This window comes from Cariama cristata, unplaced genomic scaffold (assembly GCF_000690535.1).
Source record: "Cariama cristata isolate BGI_N322 unplaced genomic scaffold, ASM69053v1 scaffold7534, whole genome shotgun sequence".
NCBI lineage: Eukaryota > Metazoa > Chordata > Aves > Cariamiformes > Cariamidae > Cariama > Cariama cristata.
In genome coordinates this window covers 410-18,446 of record NW_009612307.1, presented here as the reverse complement: position 1 = coordinate 18,446, position 18,037 = coordinate 410, and the positions used below count along the sequence as shown (strand labels likewise).

General features: G+C 38.6%; 1 protein-coding gene across 1 annotated transcript in view; it reads right to left on the bottom strand.

Moving 5' to 3' along the window:
• The window catches only part of LOC104160440 (putative maltase-glucoamylase-like protein FLJ16351), a gene marked incomplete at its 5' end in the record, with an annotated part of 25,020 nt that extends 7,369 nt beyond the window's left edge, over window positions 1–17,651 (bottom strand). Inside the window, 22 exon segments of the mRNA XM_009698563.1 lie at window positions 381–519; window positions 2,214–2,298; window positions 3,293–3,427; window positions 3,775–3,837; window positions 4,082–4,189; window positions 4,305–4,433; window positions 5,112–5,237; window positions 5,415–5,527; window positions 5,637–5,733; window positions 6,579–6,580; window positions 7,618–7,784; window positions 8,816–8,970; window positions 9,606–9,818; window positions 10,321–10,470; window positions 11,063–11,233; window positions 12,014–12,063; window positions 14,141–14,229; window positions 14,779–14,903; window positions 15,488–15,544; window positions 16,329–16,413; window positions 16,997–17,151; window positions 17,535–17,651. Of these exon segments, the coding sequence (XP_009696865.1) occupies window positions 381–519; window positions 2,214–2,298; window positions 3,293–3,427; window positions 3,775–3,837; window positions 4,082–4,189; window positions 4,305–4,433; window positions 5,112–5,237; window positions 5,415–5,527; window positions 5,637–5,733; window positions 6,579–6,580; window positions 7,618–7,784; window positions 8,816–8,970; window positions 9,606–9,818; window positions 10,321–10,470; window positions 11,063–11,233; window positions 12,014–12,063; window positions 14,141–14,229; window positions 14,779–14,903; window positions 15,488–15,544; window positions 16,329–16,413; window positions 16,997–17,151; window positions 17,535–17,651 (2,531 nt within the window).
• Between the last annotated feature and the right edge of the window lie 386 nt (window positions 17,652–18,037).

Here is an 18,037-nt window from a genome sequence, read left to right as displayed (position 1 = left end):
GTGAGGGGCCCAAAACTGAACACAGGATTTGAGGTGCAGCCTCACCAGCGCAGAGTACAAAGGGATGATCACTGCCCTGGTCCTGCTGGCCACACTATTGCTGATACAGGCCAGGATGCTGTTGGCCTTCTTGGCCACCTGGGCACACTGCTGGCTCATGTTCAGCCAGCTGTCGACCAGAAGTATTATTACAATTTGCAGCAATGGTTAAAAATGATCCTAACAAAATTCAGAACAAGGCAATAATAAGGAGGCAATAATAAAAATAAACTGAAGATACTGGAAAATAAACCAGTGAAAGTTTTCATCATGAGACCATAGACACTGAGTATTAACTTGCAACGTATTTTGGAAAGAATGATAAAAACCCTGCAACTTACTCAAGGGTAGGTTTTGTTTGCGACCATCCATAAAGGTTGTGGACATTGTAGTGACTGACTGGGGAACCATCTGGGAGATATTGTTGACCTTCCATGCAAAGCGTTTTGAAAATCAATCCCTCTGATCTAGATCCTAAGTCTATTTGAAAGGGAACAAAGACACTTTTATTTTAACAATTTGCATCCAGGAAGATGACGACATATTTAAGAAGGGCTAAAAAATGCTGCAGAGAAGCTGTGATAGAGAAATGTGAAACAGCCCCGCAGCCCCCGGTGAGTGCAGCAGGAGGAGGAGGTGCTGCAGGCCCGGAGCAGAGATTCCCCCCAGCCCCTGGGGCAGCCCACGGTGAGAAGTTAATGATAGAGCAGGTCCCCACCTGCAGCCCAGGGAGGACCCCATGTCAGAGCACGTGGATGCACCTGAAGGAGGCTGTGACCCCATGGAGAGCCCATGCTGAAGCAGGCTCCTGCTAGGATGTCTGGACCTGTGAACCCATGGACCTGTGGGGAGAGGAGCCCAGGCTGGAGCAGATTTGCTGACTGGGCTTGTGACCCCGCGGGGGACCCAGGCTGGAGCCGTCTGTGCCTGAAGGGCTGCACCCCGGGGAAGGGACCCACGCTGGAGCTGTGCGTGAAGAACAGCACCCCGTGGGAAGGACCCACGTTGGAGAAGTCCATAGAGGACTGTCTGCCATGGGAGGGACCCCAGGCTGGAGCAGGGGCAGAGGGTGAGGAGTCCTCCCCTGAGGAGGAAGGAGCAGCAGAGACAACGGGTGATGAACTGACCCCAACCCCCATTCCCTGTACCCCTGCACTGCTGGCAGGGAGGAGGGAGAGAAATCGGGAGTCACGTTGAGCCCGGGAAGAAGGGAGGGGTGGGTGGAAGGTGTTTTAAGATTTGGTTTTATTTCTCATTATGCTACTCTGATTTGATTGGTAATAAATTAAACTAATCTCTCCAAGTCGAGTCTGTTTTGCCTGTGATGGTAATTGGCGAGTGATCTCTCCCTGTCCTTATCTTGACTCGCGAGCTTTTTGTTGTATTTCCTCTCCCCTGCCCAGCTGAGGAGGGCAGCGATAGAGTGGCTGGGTGGGCGCTAAGCATCCAGCCAGGGTCAACCCACCCCAGTAAGAGAAATAGTAACTCAGTTATAGATGCTCCTACTGAAGAGGATCAAAGAGTAAACAGAATATATCCTAACTCAGAAAATACTGCAAATCTTTTTAACTACTACCACATCAACCATATACCCAAAAAAAAAAAAGTCTATTTCTGAATACTTAGCTTCCTGAGAAATTATATTTAAACACATCAGGAAGAAACAGAAGTATTCTAATCAAGCATTAGTAAGTCATTGCCAATTAACACTACTCTACACCAGTACTCAAGTAAAGCCTGCCTAAGAAGAGCAAGTATTTCAAGATCATTCCTCAAATTTTACATGTAAGTAATGACTAACCAGAGGAGGCACAAGGATATTTTTGAAAGTTTTGGTCATTAATTACATTTTTCATCTGGAAAAACTACAAAAAACCCTGGAAGCCATAGCCTTGACCACATCCAAAGCAAAGTCCCTAGATAGAAAATAGATACCAAAATCTAGCTAAAAAAACTCCTTTAATTTTAAAAAGTGCCATGCAGTCAATGTTCTCACCAACAAAGACTAGAGTTAAGAGTGTTGATCATCTCCAAAAATTGGCTGACTTTCTGTTATGAGTTCATTTATGGATTTGGTTACCTAACTCTGGGCATTTAATCCACACCTATCATGTTATATACAAACCAGACTGACCCAAAACGTTTAAATTGTTTACAGCAGTGATCAGACTTACGGGGTACATATGGTGGAAAGTTGAGCTGTTGATTTCTACAGCCGCCAACAGCACCATTAACGAAGCTTGCAGGTTCGTTCATGTCCTGAAAACATAAAGCAAAATGAATGCCAGATGAACAAATTTCTCTTAAATTTGGGCAATTAATTCCTTTCAGCTGTTTTAGTTTGTGCCCCTAATATTTAATTCTCTTTGTCAGGGGGCTGACCAAGTAAACTAAGTGAGCAGGAAAATTTGATTTTCAGGACCACTCACCGCATTTCTTTTTTAAATCAGTAGAAAACAATGGTTCAACAGATACATTTTTCTGATGAGAAATTCTCTTCATAGACAGATTCTGAATATCTCATTTCTCAGAGAGTAAAGCATCAAATTCATAGAGATTACTTGTAGGCAGAGGCTTCAGTTTTAAGGACTACTCATTTATCAACCATATTTCTGGAAAAGGGCAAGTTTTCCTCTGTGAAATCAATACAAAAAATATAGCTACAGATATGTAAATTACTAAAATCTCTGAACTTGGTAATGATGGCTCTTGTCCTTGCTGCCTATGGTTGCAGCAGTAAACCAGAGCTGGGCTATGGGAAAATACCAAACATTTTTCTCAGTTTCTTGATCTTTTGTGGTTTTCTAAAGGAATATATTAGTATTTAATAGATTCTACAGCTATTGCAAGTCCACTTCATTTAAGAAGCAAGCTAAACCTGTTGTTTATCTCATTTTGCCTTGCAGAAGCAATAATGGTAAAAATAATAGTCTCTGATTGGCAAAAAAAAAAAAAAAAGATGACTTTAGGAACTTACAGAACACCACGACCACTGCAAAAGAGCCATTAGGCAGGTCAAAAGTAAGTAATGAAGACTTGAGAAAGGAAAATTTTTCAGCAGGGAAAAAAATAGAACAAATAATGATGCTGTTAACAACAAAAAGAATTTTTAAACTTTAGTCAACCTTTCATGATATTTAGCTTTGAATGCCTTCCTCGGAGGCATCAGAACATTGTTGGGTTTTGAGGCGCTGAGAACCAATCTTAGGATAAAAAGATGCAGAAAAATCTCGGAATAATTTTTTACACTTACAATCCATAGGCCGTCAAACTTCAAGCTTCTCGATGCATTGTGTGGATTGGAGTAGACTTCAGTGATTTCTCTCATCCACCACTCAGTTGTGGAATTGCGGAAGAAATCTGGAAGAGCTGCATACGCTCGGTAGAGCTGTAAAAGTAGCAGGAAAAAGAAAAGCATAGACACAGGACTGAAAGCAAACACCTACTAAAATGTTGGCATTTAGTTTCATTTTTTAAAAAAAAAAAAAAAATTAGTTTTTTCTTAAAAAATCCATGGGTTTGCTACAGTTTTTAGATGTTCTGGCAGAAAGGCTGGACAGTTTCTGCAACTCACTCTGGTGTTACTTAGGTTTTTCTGATACTCTGGTAGAAAAACTGGTCACTTTCTGCATCCAGCTTCTTAGATTAAATTTTATCAGCCAGTTCACTGCTATAACCCTTAATGAATTTGTTGCTCCCTCTCTGTGTCAGTCACCAAAAGACATCAACATTTACCTCCACTTGGGTTTCCCAAGCCAGTGAGTCATTAACTTCTACGTTGGGAAGATCTGGCCAGACCTAGTAGGAGGGAGATGTTAAAATAATCAAATTAGACTGGATTAAAAAAAAATTAGTATCAACAGCAATAAAGTTTTGCTGCTACGCAGTCCAACAGCAACAGAAACTGAAGACATTTCCATTTGTAGCACTCAATGTGCCAACTAAATTTGGGAATGTGCATGATATCAGAAGCCGCCTCCCCACTGTCTAACCTGACATGATGCTTATTTTGATAACATAATCAGCTTTTTAAGAACAGCACCTTTGCATAGATAATGTCATCGGTATTGGGCCATTTTATGAAGACGTCCTTCTCCAAACCTCTTGTGAAAGCAGGGTAATCAGTTTCATTACCAGATATGGCTGGATCCTAAAATTAAAGGTAATACAATTTTACTTTCATGGTCAAAAGACAAACGCAGAAATGCTGTTAAATGCATTCTGCAACAACATACTGTAATTGAAAACCAGAATTCAACACTCACCAGGATTAGGATAAACCTCATTCCTTCTTCTTGTATTTTTTTTATTAGATCCGGTAACCCAGTGAAACGTGGGTTAAGGGTGAAGTCCAGTTGCCGTTCCATATAATCAATATCTGCGTACTGGACATCCTGAAGTTCACACCAGGAAAAAAAAAAAAAAAAAAAGGGTTTTTTTTTTTTGTCATTTCCTAAACGATGTCATCCATCAGCAAGTTCATCATCCACTTGCAAACTACTGACTTTTTTTTTAAAATGTAAAATTGGAATGTGCTGCAGCTTAAAGCTCAGGTTATCAGACGAACGCATTTCCACAACCTATCCAGTCTGAAATCTGAGCTTTCACCACCATATTTATTGTGAAGGTAGAAATTCATACATGCAAGCAAAAAACCACTCCTGGATTTGTGCATATGTATAAATATATGTCAATACACACATTGCCTGCATACATGTTACTACACACTGTCCAGAAACAAGGGAATCAGTTGCTCCATACTGAAATAATTTGATGTTAATTACCTGCAAAATGAAAGCCATGCTTAATTTAGGTATAATTTTTTTAGGTGTAAAGCTTTTGCAACTTTCCCAAAAACAACCCATGCCAAAAAGTAGCTTTTCTCAGCACAGGACAACATGTAAGGCAAATGAACTTGCTTTATTTTGGTTTCCCCGTGCTTCCCTGTAAAGTGCATGCAAAAGCTGAACTACAGCATTAATCATAGCATTTCTTTTACTGTTTTAAACTAGACAATATCCCAAAGCCAAAAATTCAAGCGCCATCGCAAGCTTCAATGGCTCTCAACATACATAGGGTATCCCGGCTGCTTTCATTTCTTCCACCAACTTGGCGATTTCAGTGTCATTTTCATATCCGTAGCGGCATAACTGGAATCCCAGTGCCCAGTAGGGTGGCATGACTGGTCGTCCAATCAGCTAAAAATGAAAAAGAATACTTATTGCAAATAGGTGAAATCAGAACAAACCAAAACCAAACAAAAAACCCATCAAAAATCCAAAATACACCACCCTCAAAAAAAACTAAAACAAAACAAAAAAGTAAACTAAAGAAAAAACCCAAACCACTTTGGATTTGCAATAGGAAAATCATACTGCTGTGTATTCCTGAACGACGAGCTCTGGTGTTGGGCCCAAAACCATGTAAAAGTCCAGAATTCCCCCAGTTGTGCGATAAGTCAGAGCAGGCGTAGGCTGGAAGGTCACATCTGGAAAACAGAGGAAGTGCAAGAAGGCAACAAATGCCTGGGTAAGGCAAAAACTGAACACTGAAGTAAAATACATTGAGAAAATAAAATTAACTCTTTCTTTTTTTACCCATTGCATTGCTGTTAAGCAAGAGAACTCCATGGGCGTTGCTGTCTTCTTCAAGACCCAGGTAGAATGGGTGGACACCATATGAATTCAACTTGTACTGCAAAAGAAATAAAGTAGTTTCTATTGGAAAGACATAGTAAGCATTCAGTTATTTGCATCTACCAATAAATTACCCACTCTAAATAACGAGGTTAATAAATGATCAGAAACACAACAGTTGAGTATGCAACAAAGAACCTTGCACGTTGAACATGCAACAGGAAATGCTGACCACGAGCAATCATTTTCAGCTTCAAATTTTGAGGTCAATCTGTTTCCAAGTGCTCAAGGTGGGGAGGGAAGAAAAAAAAAAAATGTATCTCTAGCTTTAAAAATCGCTAATACGAAATCACTCCCCTAGGAGAAAACTTCCTCTTCTTTTCAAATATTTCCAGGTAGCCTTTATCATCAAGACAAGCTGGTGATTTTCTCTTATTTTTCATTTACTCAAAATGTTTCGGATTTTCAAATTATAGCTATAATAAGGCACTGCTATTCCATGATTAATCCCCTGCAAATTGCCAATATTGGTGTTACGCAAAAACCAGTACGTTAGTATGCTGAAACATAAAATTTTTTCATTTGACTCCCAAGTCCTAATTCAATCCCAAAGTTGTAGGACTTTGCCCAGATCTGACCCAGGAGGACAGATCACAGAGCCACAGAATAGTATGGGTGGGAAGGGACCTTTAAAGGTCATCTAGTCCAATCCCCCTGCAATGAGAAGCGACATCTTCATCAGGTTGCTCACAGCCCCATCCAACCTGACCTTGGATGTTTCCAGGGATGGGGCATCTACCACCTCTCTGGGCAACCTTGGCAAGTGTTTCACCACCCTCACTGTGAAAAAATTCTTCCTTGTACCTAGTCTGAATCTACCCTCTCTCAGTTTAAAACCAATACCCCTTGTCCTATCACTACAAGTCCTATTAAAAAGTCCCTCCCCATCTTTCTTATAAGCCCCCTTTAAGTATTGAAAGGCCACAATAAGGTCTCCCCAGAGTGTACTCTGCGCTGGTGAGGCCGTCCCTTGAATACCGTGTCCAGTTATGGGCCTCTCACTACAAGAAGGACATTGAGCTGCTAGAGCGTGTCCAGAGAAGAGTGACAAAGCTGGTGAAGGACCTGGAGAACAAGCCTTACGAGGAGCGGCTGAAGGAGCTGGGATTGTTTAGTCTGGAGAAGAGGAGGCTGAAGGGAGACCTTATCGCTCTCTAAAAATACCTGAAAGGAGGATGTAGCGAGGTGGGGGTTGGTCTCTTCTCCCCGGTAACTAGCGATAGGACAAGAGGAAATAGTCTCAAGTTGCGCATAGGAGATTCAGGTTGGATATTAAGAAGAACTTCTTCACTGTAAGAGTCGTTAAGCACTGGAATGGGCTCCCCAGGGAGGCGGTGGACACACCATCCTTGGAGTTGTTCAAAAAAACGTTTAGATGTGGCACTTCAAGACATGGTTTAGTGGGTTTAGCGGGCATGGTGGTATCGGGTGTATGGTTGGACTTGATGATCTTTGAGGTCTCTTCCAATCATAATGATTCTATGATTCTATGTCCTTCTTGTGCTGAGGACCCCACAGCTGAAGGCAGTACTGCAGGGGGGTTCTCACCAGAGCAGAGCAGAGGGGCAGAATCTCCTCCCTCAACGTGCTGGTCACGCTGCTTTGGATGCAGCCAAGGATACCGCTGGCTTTCTGGGCTGCAAGTGCTCATTGCTGGGTCATGTCCAGCTTTTCATCCACGAGTACCTACACGTTCCTCTCGGCAGGGCTACTCTCCATCCCTTCATCCCCTAACTTGTATTGATACCGAAGGTTGCGCCAACCCAGACGCAGGATTGGGTATCTCCATAGTCAACCAACACTGGTTGACACAAAGTAAAAAAGCAGAAATTCCAGAAAAGAAAGCAAAAATGGGCTTGCTACCCCCCCCCCCCCCAATCACCCGGAGGCTGATCCCTGGTGAACATTCCCCAGGTGTGCCAGTTCATGTCACGTCGAAACATGGTGTGTTCGGTTTCACCAAAGCCATACAAATATTGGGATGCCAAACGGGTAGAAATCTGAATGAACATGTCACTGAAGGTGAAAGTCGGTAGCTGAGAATCCCAACTGAAGAGGAGGAAAATAAAACAAGACGACAGCAATTTCAGCACCAGGTGTTAGCTGGTGGTCACCCTTTCAAGGCCAACTCTTCTCTAAAAATCTCATTATTCACAAAGTTGGAATAAAACTGTTATGGTTATCAAGAAAACGTGAACAACATTATGAATTTTTTTTAGAGTTTAACGTATTTTTTTTTAGCATTTAATGGAAGGGGTTAGAGATTAATGGGGGTCTTGTGCAGGTTATGTTGAAAAATTAAGGTGTAAATCAGCTTTCTTCTGTTAAAAACTGAGTCAAAATCCAATAGTGTTCTTCCAATGACTGCTGTAGATGTGGGAGGCTGAATTACGGAAGGAAGAATTTACTCTGGTCAGCAAAAAAGGAACTCAATTTGCAATTAAATTTTGATTACTTTAAGAATGGCAAAAAAAATTATTTTAAATCAAAAAGTGCAAGACAAAAAAATCCCCACAATCTTAGGAAGTATTAGAAAGTGTAGAAAATTGTTGTGTGTCCCAGATACTTGGGAATTCCACAAAAACTACTGTTTGGAAATGTCTACGTTTCATACTTGAAGATGATGCTGAGGACTTTTAGCCAGTATCGAAGTATGAGTTGGCAGGGAAACACCTTAGCCAATTTGGGGAAAAAAATAGGGTCTTGTCCAGGTCACCTTCTCCATTCTTCCTCTGGGTTAATATCCTCATACTTATGCAAAGGTCAAGTGACCACCGCTGGAGTAGAGTTTAGTATTTGACAGATGTGGTCATTTTATGGGACGGACACAAAAACTTGTCTCATGGCATTTAGAACAGACTGGATAATAAAATGTTACGGCGGTAAAAAAAGGAAAAGGAAAAAGGAGAAGAGAAGAAAGAAAAGAGGAGGCGAACAAATAATGAAATGAAAGGTGAGAAGAAAAATAATGAAATTAAATTCAATTTATAAATAAAGAAAAATGAAATTAACAAAATGCAATGAAAAAATGAAATTAGCAAAATGAAATGAAAAAATGAAATTAAATAAGCATGGCTTACATCACTGTCCCTGTGCTTCTGCGTCGAATCTGGATGCCAAATGGTTTGTTCTGAATTGTCACGTCATAAAGTCGATTCTTGACTGTGCTCTCTGGGGACTCGGGGAGATTTAGTGGTACCGGCACCTCATATCGTTCATTTGCATAATCATAAATCTATGCACAGAAAATTAATTCAACATACATGGAATATGCATAAATTAGAAAGCTACATTTTCAAGGATTCAGGATAAAAACAGTGAAAGCACTTTCTTGTATTCTTATTGACTGACAGAAATTCATCTGCAGAGTGGAAGACTCTGAGTCCGACACAGAGAACTGTTCAATTGTTTCTTACCAGTAACGGTAAGAAATCCAAATTACTTAAAATGTTTGAGTAAATTTGCCGAGATAAGTGTTTTCTTTCAGTATGTATTCTTTCTCAAATTCCTTCAAAACATTTCCATTGGGAAATAAAGAACCTAAAGGTTTCGTTTTGGGCCCGGAATGACTCATTTAATTATTTCAATGTATTGATTCAAGTGTATTTTTATGTATGGTAAATGAATTTCACCTTTTTGGTGAATTTTGAAGAGATTGAAGAGATTTCTCTTCAGGTTTTCTGTATCATAGAAGCTGGCATGTGTTGATTCAAGACTAAGAGCAATAAAAGCTATTTGGTTAAAAGAAGAAACTTATTTGGATGACAAAGCATTATCCACGTAACACAAAATTGTCTAGAAACATTATTCCCAGAAAGAACACTATTTTGACCACTGGAATAATACAAACTCAGAGAAATTCTGCATTACCTTAAATTGCAGCATATGGTTCTTGTGATATTTCACCTCCAGGCGAAGGGTACTGATGGGTAATGTTGAGTTCTCATAGGCTTTGAGGTTGCTCTTGTTGAAAGTGAGATTGGCTGTCACACCTGACGATGTGTATTTTACATCAGCAACAGAATAACCGTTGTCAGGGCCATTGTAATGGCAGTACGGAACATCTAAATTGGAGGTATCTTCCTGTAGATGGAGATATGTGGCCGACGAGGGAATTAGGTAATTGCTGACTTTTTTCTTTTTTTTTTTTCTTTTATTTAGCAGCAAGAATTTCAAAACTCTTGTTTCCACCTGCAGTGGTGTGCTCCCCCCACTTTCTTAAGCAACAGCCACCAGTGGGGGTTGTGATAGCCACATCCAGCTTACTCTGGACTTTGAGGGTAGAGGGCAACACGGTAGCCAAGGGCTGTCTGGAACGGTGGCCCAGAGGTCTCGCTAGTATGCAAATATGACTATAAGTCAATCACCTTACTCTACAAATAGCGGAGAGCCCAGGGCCCGTTGAGCTCTCCTGCACGGCAGCGGGCTGCACGCCATGCCCCTTGAGTAGGGTCGTCTCTCAAGGCTGGTTACTCCTCAAGGTTGAGCGATTCCTTGCCCTAACAGATTCTCAGTAAGTATAAAAACAAAGTCACAGTTCTTAATATGCTTCTCCCCAATTTGGTTTTCAAAAATTTTTGCTTACAGTCCAGACACACCCGAGCTGTTCACATTTTTCCTTGGAAGCGTTCAGACCAGGATGACAATCATATTTTTCATTGACACTGGTTCCTAGCGTCCACCTTAATGAGTAGGATTTTCCCAGTTTGAGCTGGAGTCCTTGTATGAGAGCAACCTATAAATATTAAACAATAAAGCTCCATTAAATTCTACCTCCCATCAATGTTTTTCTCAGATCCTTAAAAACAAGAAATTGGTCTACGCAGCAACTTCCATCAAACTTAGCATCTCTCCTCAGACAGCCTTATTTTTACAAGTTCACGTGTCTGAAATTCCTGCACAGGAGATCTGAAAAAGATCTGACCCCACAAGTCCCATGGAAACATGCCAGGGGTGAAGATGAGGCACGGCTCTTCAGCCTTTTAAAATTAAAATGTAAGTGGTTAAAAAATGTAAATGTTATTTACCCTCTTACAGTATCAACTAAAATCCTAAAGCTGTTCCTCCTCTTACAAATTGAACTTACCCACAAAAAAAAACTGTGTGTCGCATGAAATGTCTGATGGCAAAATGTAGATCCACCCCCTTTAATGCAACTAACATTATTAACATAATTGACATTAGGATTAAGTTAAATAGTGTAATTGTACTTTTTAGTAAAATACAACGCATATACTGTGGCATTTACCATAGTACTCAATACTCTCCTTTTCAATATATAAAATACTCCAGAGATTCTTCATGCCAGTCTTCCTATTATTATTTACCTTATTTACAGGATCATAGGTGATATTATGAGAAAAATTTTGCACATTGCTGTTCTGCAACACAGTAACTGACACTGGTTCCTGGAGCAATCCCAATATTTTGATTTCTTCAAAAGTCAGGTTGTTTGGATTGGCATAGTTGTTGTTTGTGACATTCATTTGTAGAACGTTCTGAGGAATAATGAAATAATTGCATTGAATTGCAAAATTTTCTCCTGATTTAAATTGAAAAGCAACAATTTTTTTTTCTCTAAATAAATAAAAATATGTATTATATAAGTTATGTATAATACATGTTTCTGTATTATATACATAACATATGTATGCATATAATACATTCACTTTTCTTGACACAGAAAAGCCAGGCTCTGTTCCATTATATTTAGTAATATCAGATGAGTCCAACCTGTCGAACTGCGCCATGGCTGTCACATACTCCAATGTAAAACTTTCTTACTACTGTGAAAAATTATGATGTGGATGTTCTGCGTTCTGACATTTTCTGGTCGCACCCTTTGTCTCACTCATTGTAGACATTCAGCTACATTTTTTTCCCCAATGTACAAAGATTTTTGTCACTTTCTCAAATTTTTGAGACTCACAAACAAGCCATTCATCTCCTTTCTTATCCTAACTGGCACTGATGCTTTACAGTTTTTTCTGCTCTGTAAACTGTATACAAAGTCTATAAACGTCTTTTTTTGTTGTTCTGTAAAGTGACAGGAAATTGGGAATCTTCAGATATTAAAAATAATTAGGGGAAGAAAAGACAAATACCAGATTTCCATCTTGGACAAGTCCCAATACTTTGAAATGGCACTTTGTCAAATACCTTACTTTTTAGTAATATTTTAGGAAAATAGGGAGGGGGAAAAAAAGAATATCCACAGAAAATATTATTGATTAAAATTGGAAATGAAAATTAGATCCTTCAAAATAATGCATACTTACATTGGAAACTTTAAAGTCATAGGAAATGTAGGACTTGCTGTTAACAGTACCTAAAATGTGGAGAAAGAAACGACAACTGCAGTGTGAAATGAGACAGCATTAAAAAAGGAAAGCTGGAAGACCAGAAAAATGTTAATTATTATTATCGTTACAGTTACCTTCAAAAGCTACTCTACTGAGCAGCTGCAGGACAAACTGCAATAGCTTATGAAATCCTCATTAGTTTTGAGCATTGATAGTTAACATTCTGCCAATTCAAATATTTTGTCGAATTGATGCAGGGCACTGATATTTCTACCTTTTCCTGAAATCCTTCTTTTTTTGGCAGTCTTTTTTAAGTTCAGAAGTTATCTATTGAGTCATGACATTATATGCTGCTGGGGGTGCCAGAAAGCCACCTAACCTGCCCATTTTTGGCCCATTCATTAGGCATATTTCTTCTTTCATATTGTTCCTGTCCTTAGAAAAGTATTTCTTGTTACTTTTGATAGCCTTTCCTCACTGTCATAATCCAGTATTTTTTTTCCAATTATTTTTCTCTTAGATGAAGGACTATAAACTCCAATTAAATCAATATATATTAATGGCAAATATGTGCCATTTTAGTATACACTTTTGGCATAGTTTAGTAATTTGACTTGACCTGCTCTCTAAGGTCAAGGTACTTCTCCTAGCTTCTAACCTACATTTTATTTTAGTATAGCTAATTAAAGCTCAAATATTTTCACCAGTTTTTTTTTAAAAGCCCACTAAGTTTCCCATTCACAACAGCCCATAATAGGGCATGAATTAGAGAAGACCAGGTCCATCTGAAATGCAGTATTATTAAGAGGAATATGGCATAAACCAAAGCCCTCTGCTCTTCATATTACGGTTGGTTGCAAATAAAACAAGAAAATCTCTCAAATAAAAATTATTATCATTATATAGTAGTAATAAAAATAATAAAAAATAATCCATCTTTAATACAAGCTTGAGTATTTTATAAAATGTCTTCCAAAAACAATTTCAGCAAAAATGTTTAAACTGCTTTCTGTCTTTTCTAGAAAATGTATATTGAAGGACAAAGGCTTCAAAAGCACCTGAAGAATTTAAGTATCCAAGTTTACTTAAATCTAATGAAAACTGGATGCCTAACTGAAGCCTTGGAAATACCTTAGAAAACTCAAGGTTCTTCATTTTCCAAAAACACCTTCACCTCAAGATTGAAATAAAAACATGATAGTATTTTTGTTGGCAAGGGTCCTCCATTGCTCTGGAATCACCCCTGCTTTTCTTAGATACACCTGTATTCCGAAGGCATTCATTTTCACCATAAGAAAAATGAATTTAGCCTAAAATTCATAGTTTTTGACTTGGGTTGAATTAAATTATGATCTTAGTATTGCACTAAACTTGTTCCTTAAAAAGGATGTAAATTGTTTGATAGAAGAACGATTGGGAGTTGAGTAGTATCAATCCCAGTTCATTGAAATATGTTGCGGCGCTTTGACCTGATTATTATCTCTGAAAAAGAAGTTTTCAGTCAGCTGTTAATAAAAAGTGAGGTTGGGAACATAACACACGTAGCCCGTTATATATTCATGGATATGCTGTGGGAACCAAATGCCTTAACAGATTCTGGGGTTCAATACCACCCCTTTTGAGTTAATGATGTTTCTGCTGGTTTCCCAAGGAATTTAACTAATTCCAAATGGTACAGTAACTATACGAGTTTTTCATCTTTGACTGAATCTTCTTGTGAAACATGGACTACGTGTGTTCTTGTACCCACTGAAACTCATTTGGGGGCGTAACAGAAAATGTATCAATTGTGACAGTGTGGCTTAACAGTTGCCAAAATCTTTACATATGTAAGACTATTATGAAATCTGAACGAGAAAAAAAGAAAAAAGGAAAAAATTAAGAAGATAGCATTTTTCTATTTGATGGTGAAAAAGTAGTAATAGCTTGTTATATTTTTTTTTAAGATTTTGTAAAAATTTAAAATAGTTAATGTTAAATTATTTTTAATTTTTTTAAAAATTTTATCCTCCTTCCATGAAATCAGTTCAATGATTCAAATCTGTGAGTACTAATGTTTTGATTGTCATCATTACTTCACTACAACAATCGATAAAGGCTCACCTGTCGATTCTCCATCATCCCAGAATAACTCCCCAACTGCTTCACTATTGTCATCCAGTGCAACGATAAGTCCCATAGGATTCTTACGGCTGCACAATAAAACCCAAACCACAACACAATTCTGGATGTATAATAAATATCTAGGCAGTCTTTAATATTCATATTAAGAGTATAGCGTTCAACAGGGTTTCAAAACTTTGAGAATTGTCTTGCATTAGTCCACGGCTGTCCACGGTTTTCATGTTCAATGATTTTCATGCAACAGAACAAAATCCACGGTCAGATTAGAAAATGTTACATGAAGAAAAAACCCACCCCCTGGTTAATCCTTAAACGTATTTTGTCATCAGCCATGGCAGTCAGTGCCGACTGACAGTTACTCCCAAATTTCAAAGCACAAATGCTAATTATTACTAAATAATAATGCTACTACAAATACTACCAATAAGGTAATATTGTAATGTAAGAACACAACGTTAATAATACTACTACTAATAAAAAGTATAATAATAGTAGTAGTAGTAGTAATAACAACAAAGGTGCTACTTTTTTTTCTGCAACGAGGCAGCCTTGAGCCCATTCCTGAAATCACATTTCATGCCAATTTAGTGGAGAAAACATTCAGTCTGGAGATTTACCTTGCCACTGTTGTGGTGGCCGGCTGTTGGAAAGGAAAGATATAGCCTCCTCTCAGGTGAAGCCCCATCTTGTCTGCAGGAAGGTACATATCTGTCCACTGTTTTCTCAACCAGATTTTTGCGCCCTAATGAAGAGGGATGAAAAAGGAGCAGTAGATTGCATTACTCCTTGCTGCCTTAAATCCTGAGTTTTATCTTAATTCTTCTTAATTCTTCCTTTTGCCTTAATTCTTCCTTTTAGTCAAAGGTTTCAGCTCTGTGAATGTTCATATTGCTGCTGATGGTCACGAGAGTCAAACCATCACAGCCCAGAATGTTATAGAATGCTATATATAAATAACTCTCATTATTTAATTTCAGCTTATTATTTCAGTTTTTTATATCAGATTATTTATGTAATAATCAACCCAGCAAGAGCAGGCCCTGCTGGGATGTCTGCAGTGAACCACGTCCCTTTTCCACAAACTAAAACCACCACCACAGCAGTGGGGAATCGCTTTCCAGAAATTAGATTAGCAACAGCTAATGGCAAAATCCTTCACGCATTATTAGTAATATTATATTTTGCTTACATTTTATATATATATATATACGCCTTTTGTTTAAGGTTTCATTCAGCCTGGTCCTAAATCCTGAACTCAACCCACACCTATGTGACCTTCTCACTTGGAAATTTAGAAACCCCCACCCAATTATCCTACTTACTTACCAAATCATAATCGTACCAGACTGCATCAGGGATATATGCTTGGATGACGTCCATGCCCTGGAAGGGAAACACAGAAATTACTTTCACATTCAAGCCTACGTTAATCCAATGTGGTGGATTAACTTTGGGTGGCCACCAGGTGCCCACCCAGCTGCTCTATCACTCCCCCTCCTTAAATGGACAGGGGAGAGAAAATACAATGAAAGTAAGACAAAATTTCCAAAAATCATAATAAAGTTGACAATGAGAAAATTATCAATATTTCTTCTCATTTTTTTGTTTTCTTTCACAGTTTTCCACAATGATGCCCAAAAAGGAAGATAACAATCCAGGTATCATTTCAGCAAAGCCGTAAGACAGAAACTCATTGTTTGTAACCCAAAATTACAACACTGCAAACACACCATCTCAGAGGTTAAATCTTCTTAATTTTACTTTTTCCATGTTGGTTTGTTTCAGATATGTGCTACATTTAACAAACGTTTTGTTCTACTAATTAGTATATGTGGTCAGGCTAAAATAGGACCAGCGCCAATTTATTAGGTTCATCAGGGAAATGGGAGATCCTACTTTTTTCTTTTTTTTCCTTAAAAAAGAGAAGGAGCATGGTTTCAGGGGAAATACATATGCCCTAAATAGGGGAACTCTGACTTTTAAACTGAATAAGATAGAAAATCCAAAGGCAGTTTCAAATCGAGGGAATAAAAGAATGAGGGGAATAGAGGGTCCAGAAATTTAACTTGTTGGGGCTTTTACTGCAATTCCCTGTAGAAAAGGTGGCACTGGTGACTTGAGGTGCCCCCGTGAATTCATTACAAGATGTCAAGAAAGTGAGACCTACTGGATCAAGCACAGGGGTAATGAGGAGCCCAGGACCCCACAAGAACTGCTTATCCACACTCCATGTTGCTTCATCAGAATAAAACCTAAGCAAATAGGAAAGCAGCGGCATTAATTGCAGTTACTATTTAAGAACATATTAATCAATATTATCAAGAGCAATCCAAATGTTTCAAGGTCTCCGATTGTCTAGAATCACTATTAACAAGCGTCACATGGCGATGCTCCAAGACTATTTGGGTGAAGGCAATCTGAGGTTAAGCAAGTAAATTCACAGCTTATTAATTTTGTATGCATTAATTATGCATACGCATTAAGTGTGCCTGGGGGCGTCTGGTCTTAATATAGTTTTATTCAAGAGTTTCAAGAAAATCAAGAAAACAAAGGTAAGAAAATAAAAATATTGAAATATATATCCTGATGGAGAATGATTTCATCAGTTGCCAATGACATTTCGTAACTGACAACAATATCAGCGTGCATGCAGAAATTACAGATGGGTTTTGATGACTCTCCCCATTACTCCAAAATAGTGTTTCGTAAATGTAGGTGTCTGTACATATGATGATGGGCAGCATCCTTCACAAACTATGGATGGGTTTAGCAAATCCCCAACAATGTTTGACCTGTCTGAATTACTTCATTCTTGTATTGTGAAGGTTAACTTACTCATGGAGAACCGGCCGTGCCACCGTGTCTCCTCTGGTATGAGCTTTGTAGAAGAGCGTATAAAGGTAGGGCAGCAACGTATAGCGGATATTCAAGTAGTGCTTTGAGGATTTCACCAAAACTGAATCAGCTCCAAAGGCAGCAGGATCCTGGGGCTGAAAATAAATAATATATTATTACTGCTGTTGCACAGAGCATTCAGGATATAACTGAGGGGTGCAGCCAAAAATCAGGGTGGTAGGTCAGGTAGCAGCAAGTGCTTGCTCCTCATTGTGGACACCACCAACGGAGACCAAATTTGATGTTGGATGAGGATTTCAAAAATAAGATGATGCCAAATGTATTCTCTGCTGTATACAATTAACTCCTACAAAGCTAAACATTTTGGAGCAAAGACTTCCCAAAGTATAAGTTTTTACCAATTTTGAACCACTCGGCTATTTAATGATCAGTAACTTAATTATCAGAACTTAATTTAATTATCAAAATAAAAATGTGTACCGCAAAACAAGTTTTCATAGCAGGCTGTACTACTTACTATGCATTTTTCAGTATTGTGATTCCTGGAAAATGGGTAAAATGCTCCCACTTGCATCCATCGTCTACAAAGTTCCTCTGTGACATCTTCAAAGAAACCACAAATATCTGCTCCAATCTTAAAATGAAAACAGAATGCATTGTTTGTATGGCGCATTACACCTCAAATCTCTACCAAAAAACCTCCAAGGACCAAGTTGCAGAGATTTTTTTTTCAATTCATCCCTAACTGCTAACCACGGTAATAGAGTCATTTAACACATTTCCACACATAGTCTTCCAAATCTCTCATCCAAGCCTAATGTATTTTCCTCTGGTTGAACCCTCAAATTTCTGAAGTTTCTGAGATGTTTTCTGCAGCAGAAGTAGCCAAGTAAAGACAGATTTTTCCTTATTTTCCTGTATTTTTTTCTGCATCCAAGGTCTGCAATCAATTTTACAGCCCACCATCTACACACAGGGAGTTATAACAACTCAAATACAGGTAGTACAGAAAATAAAACT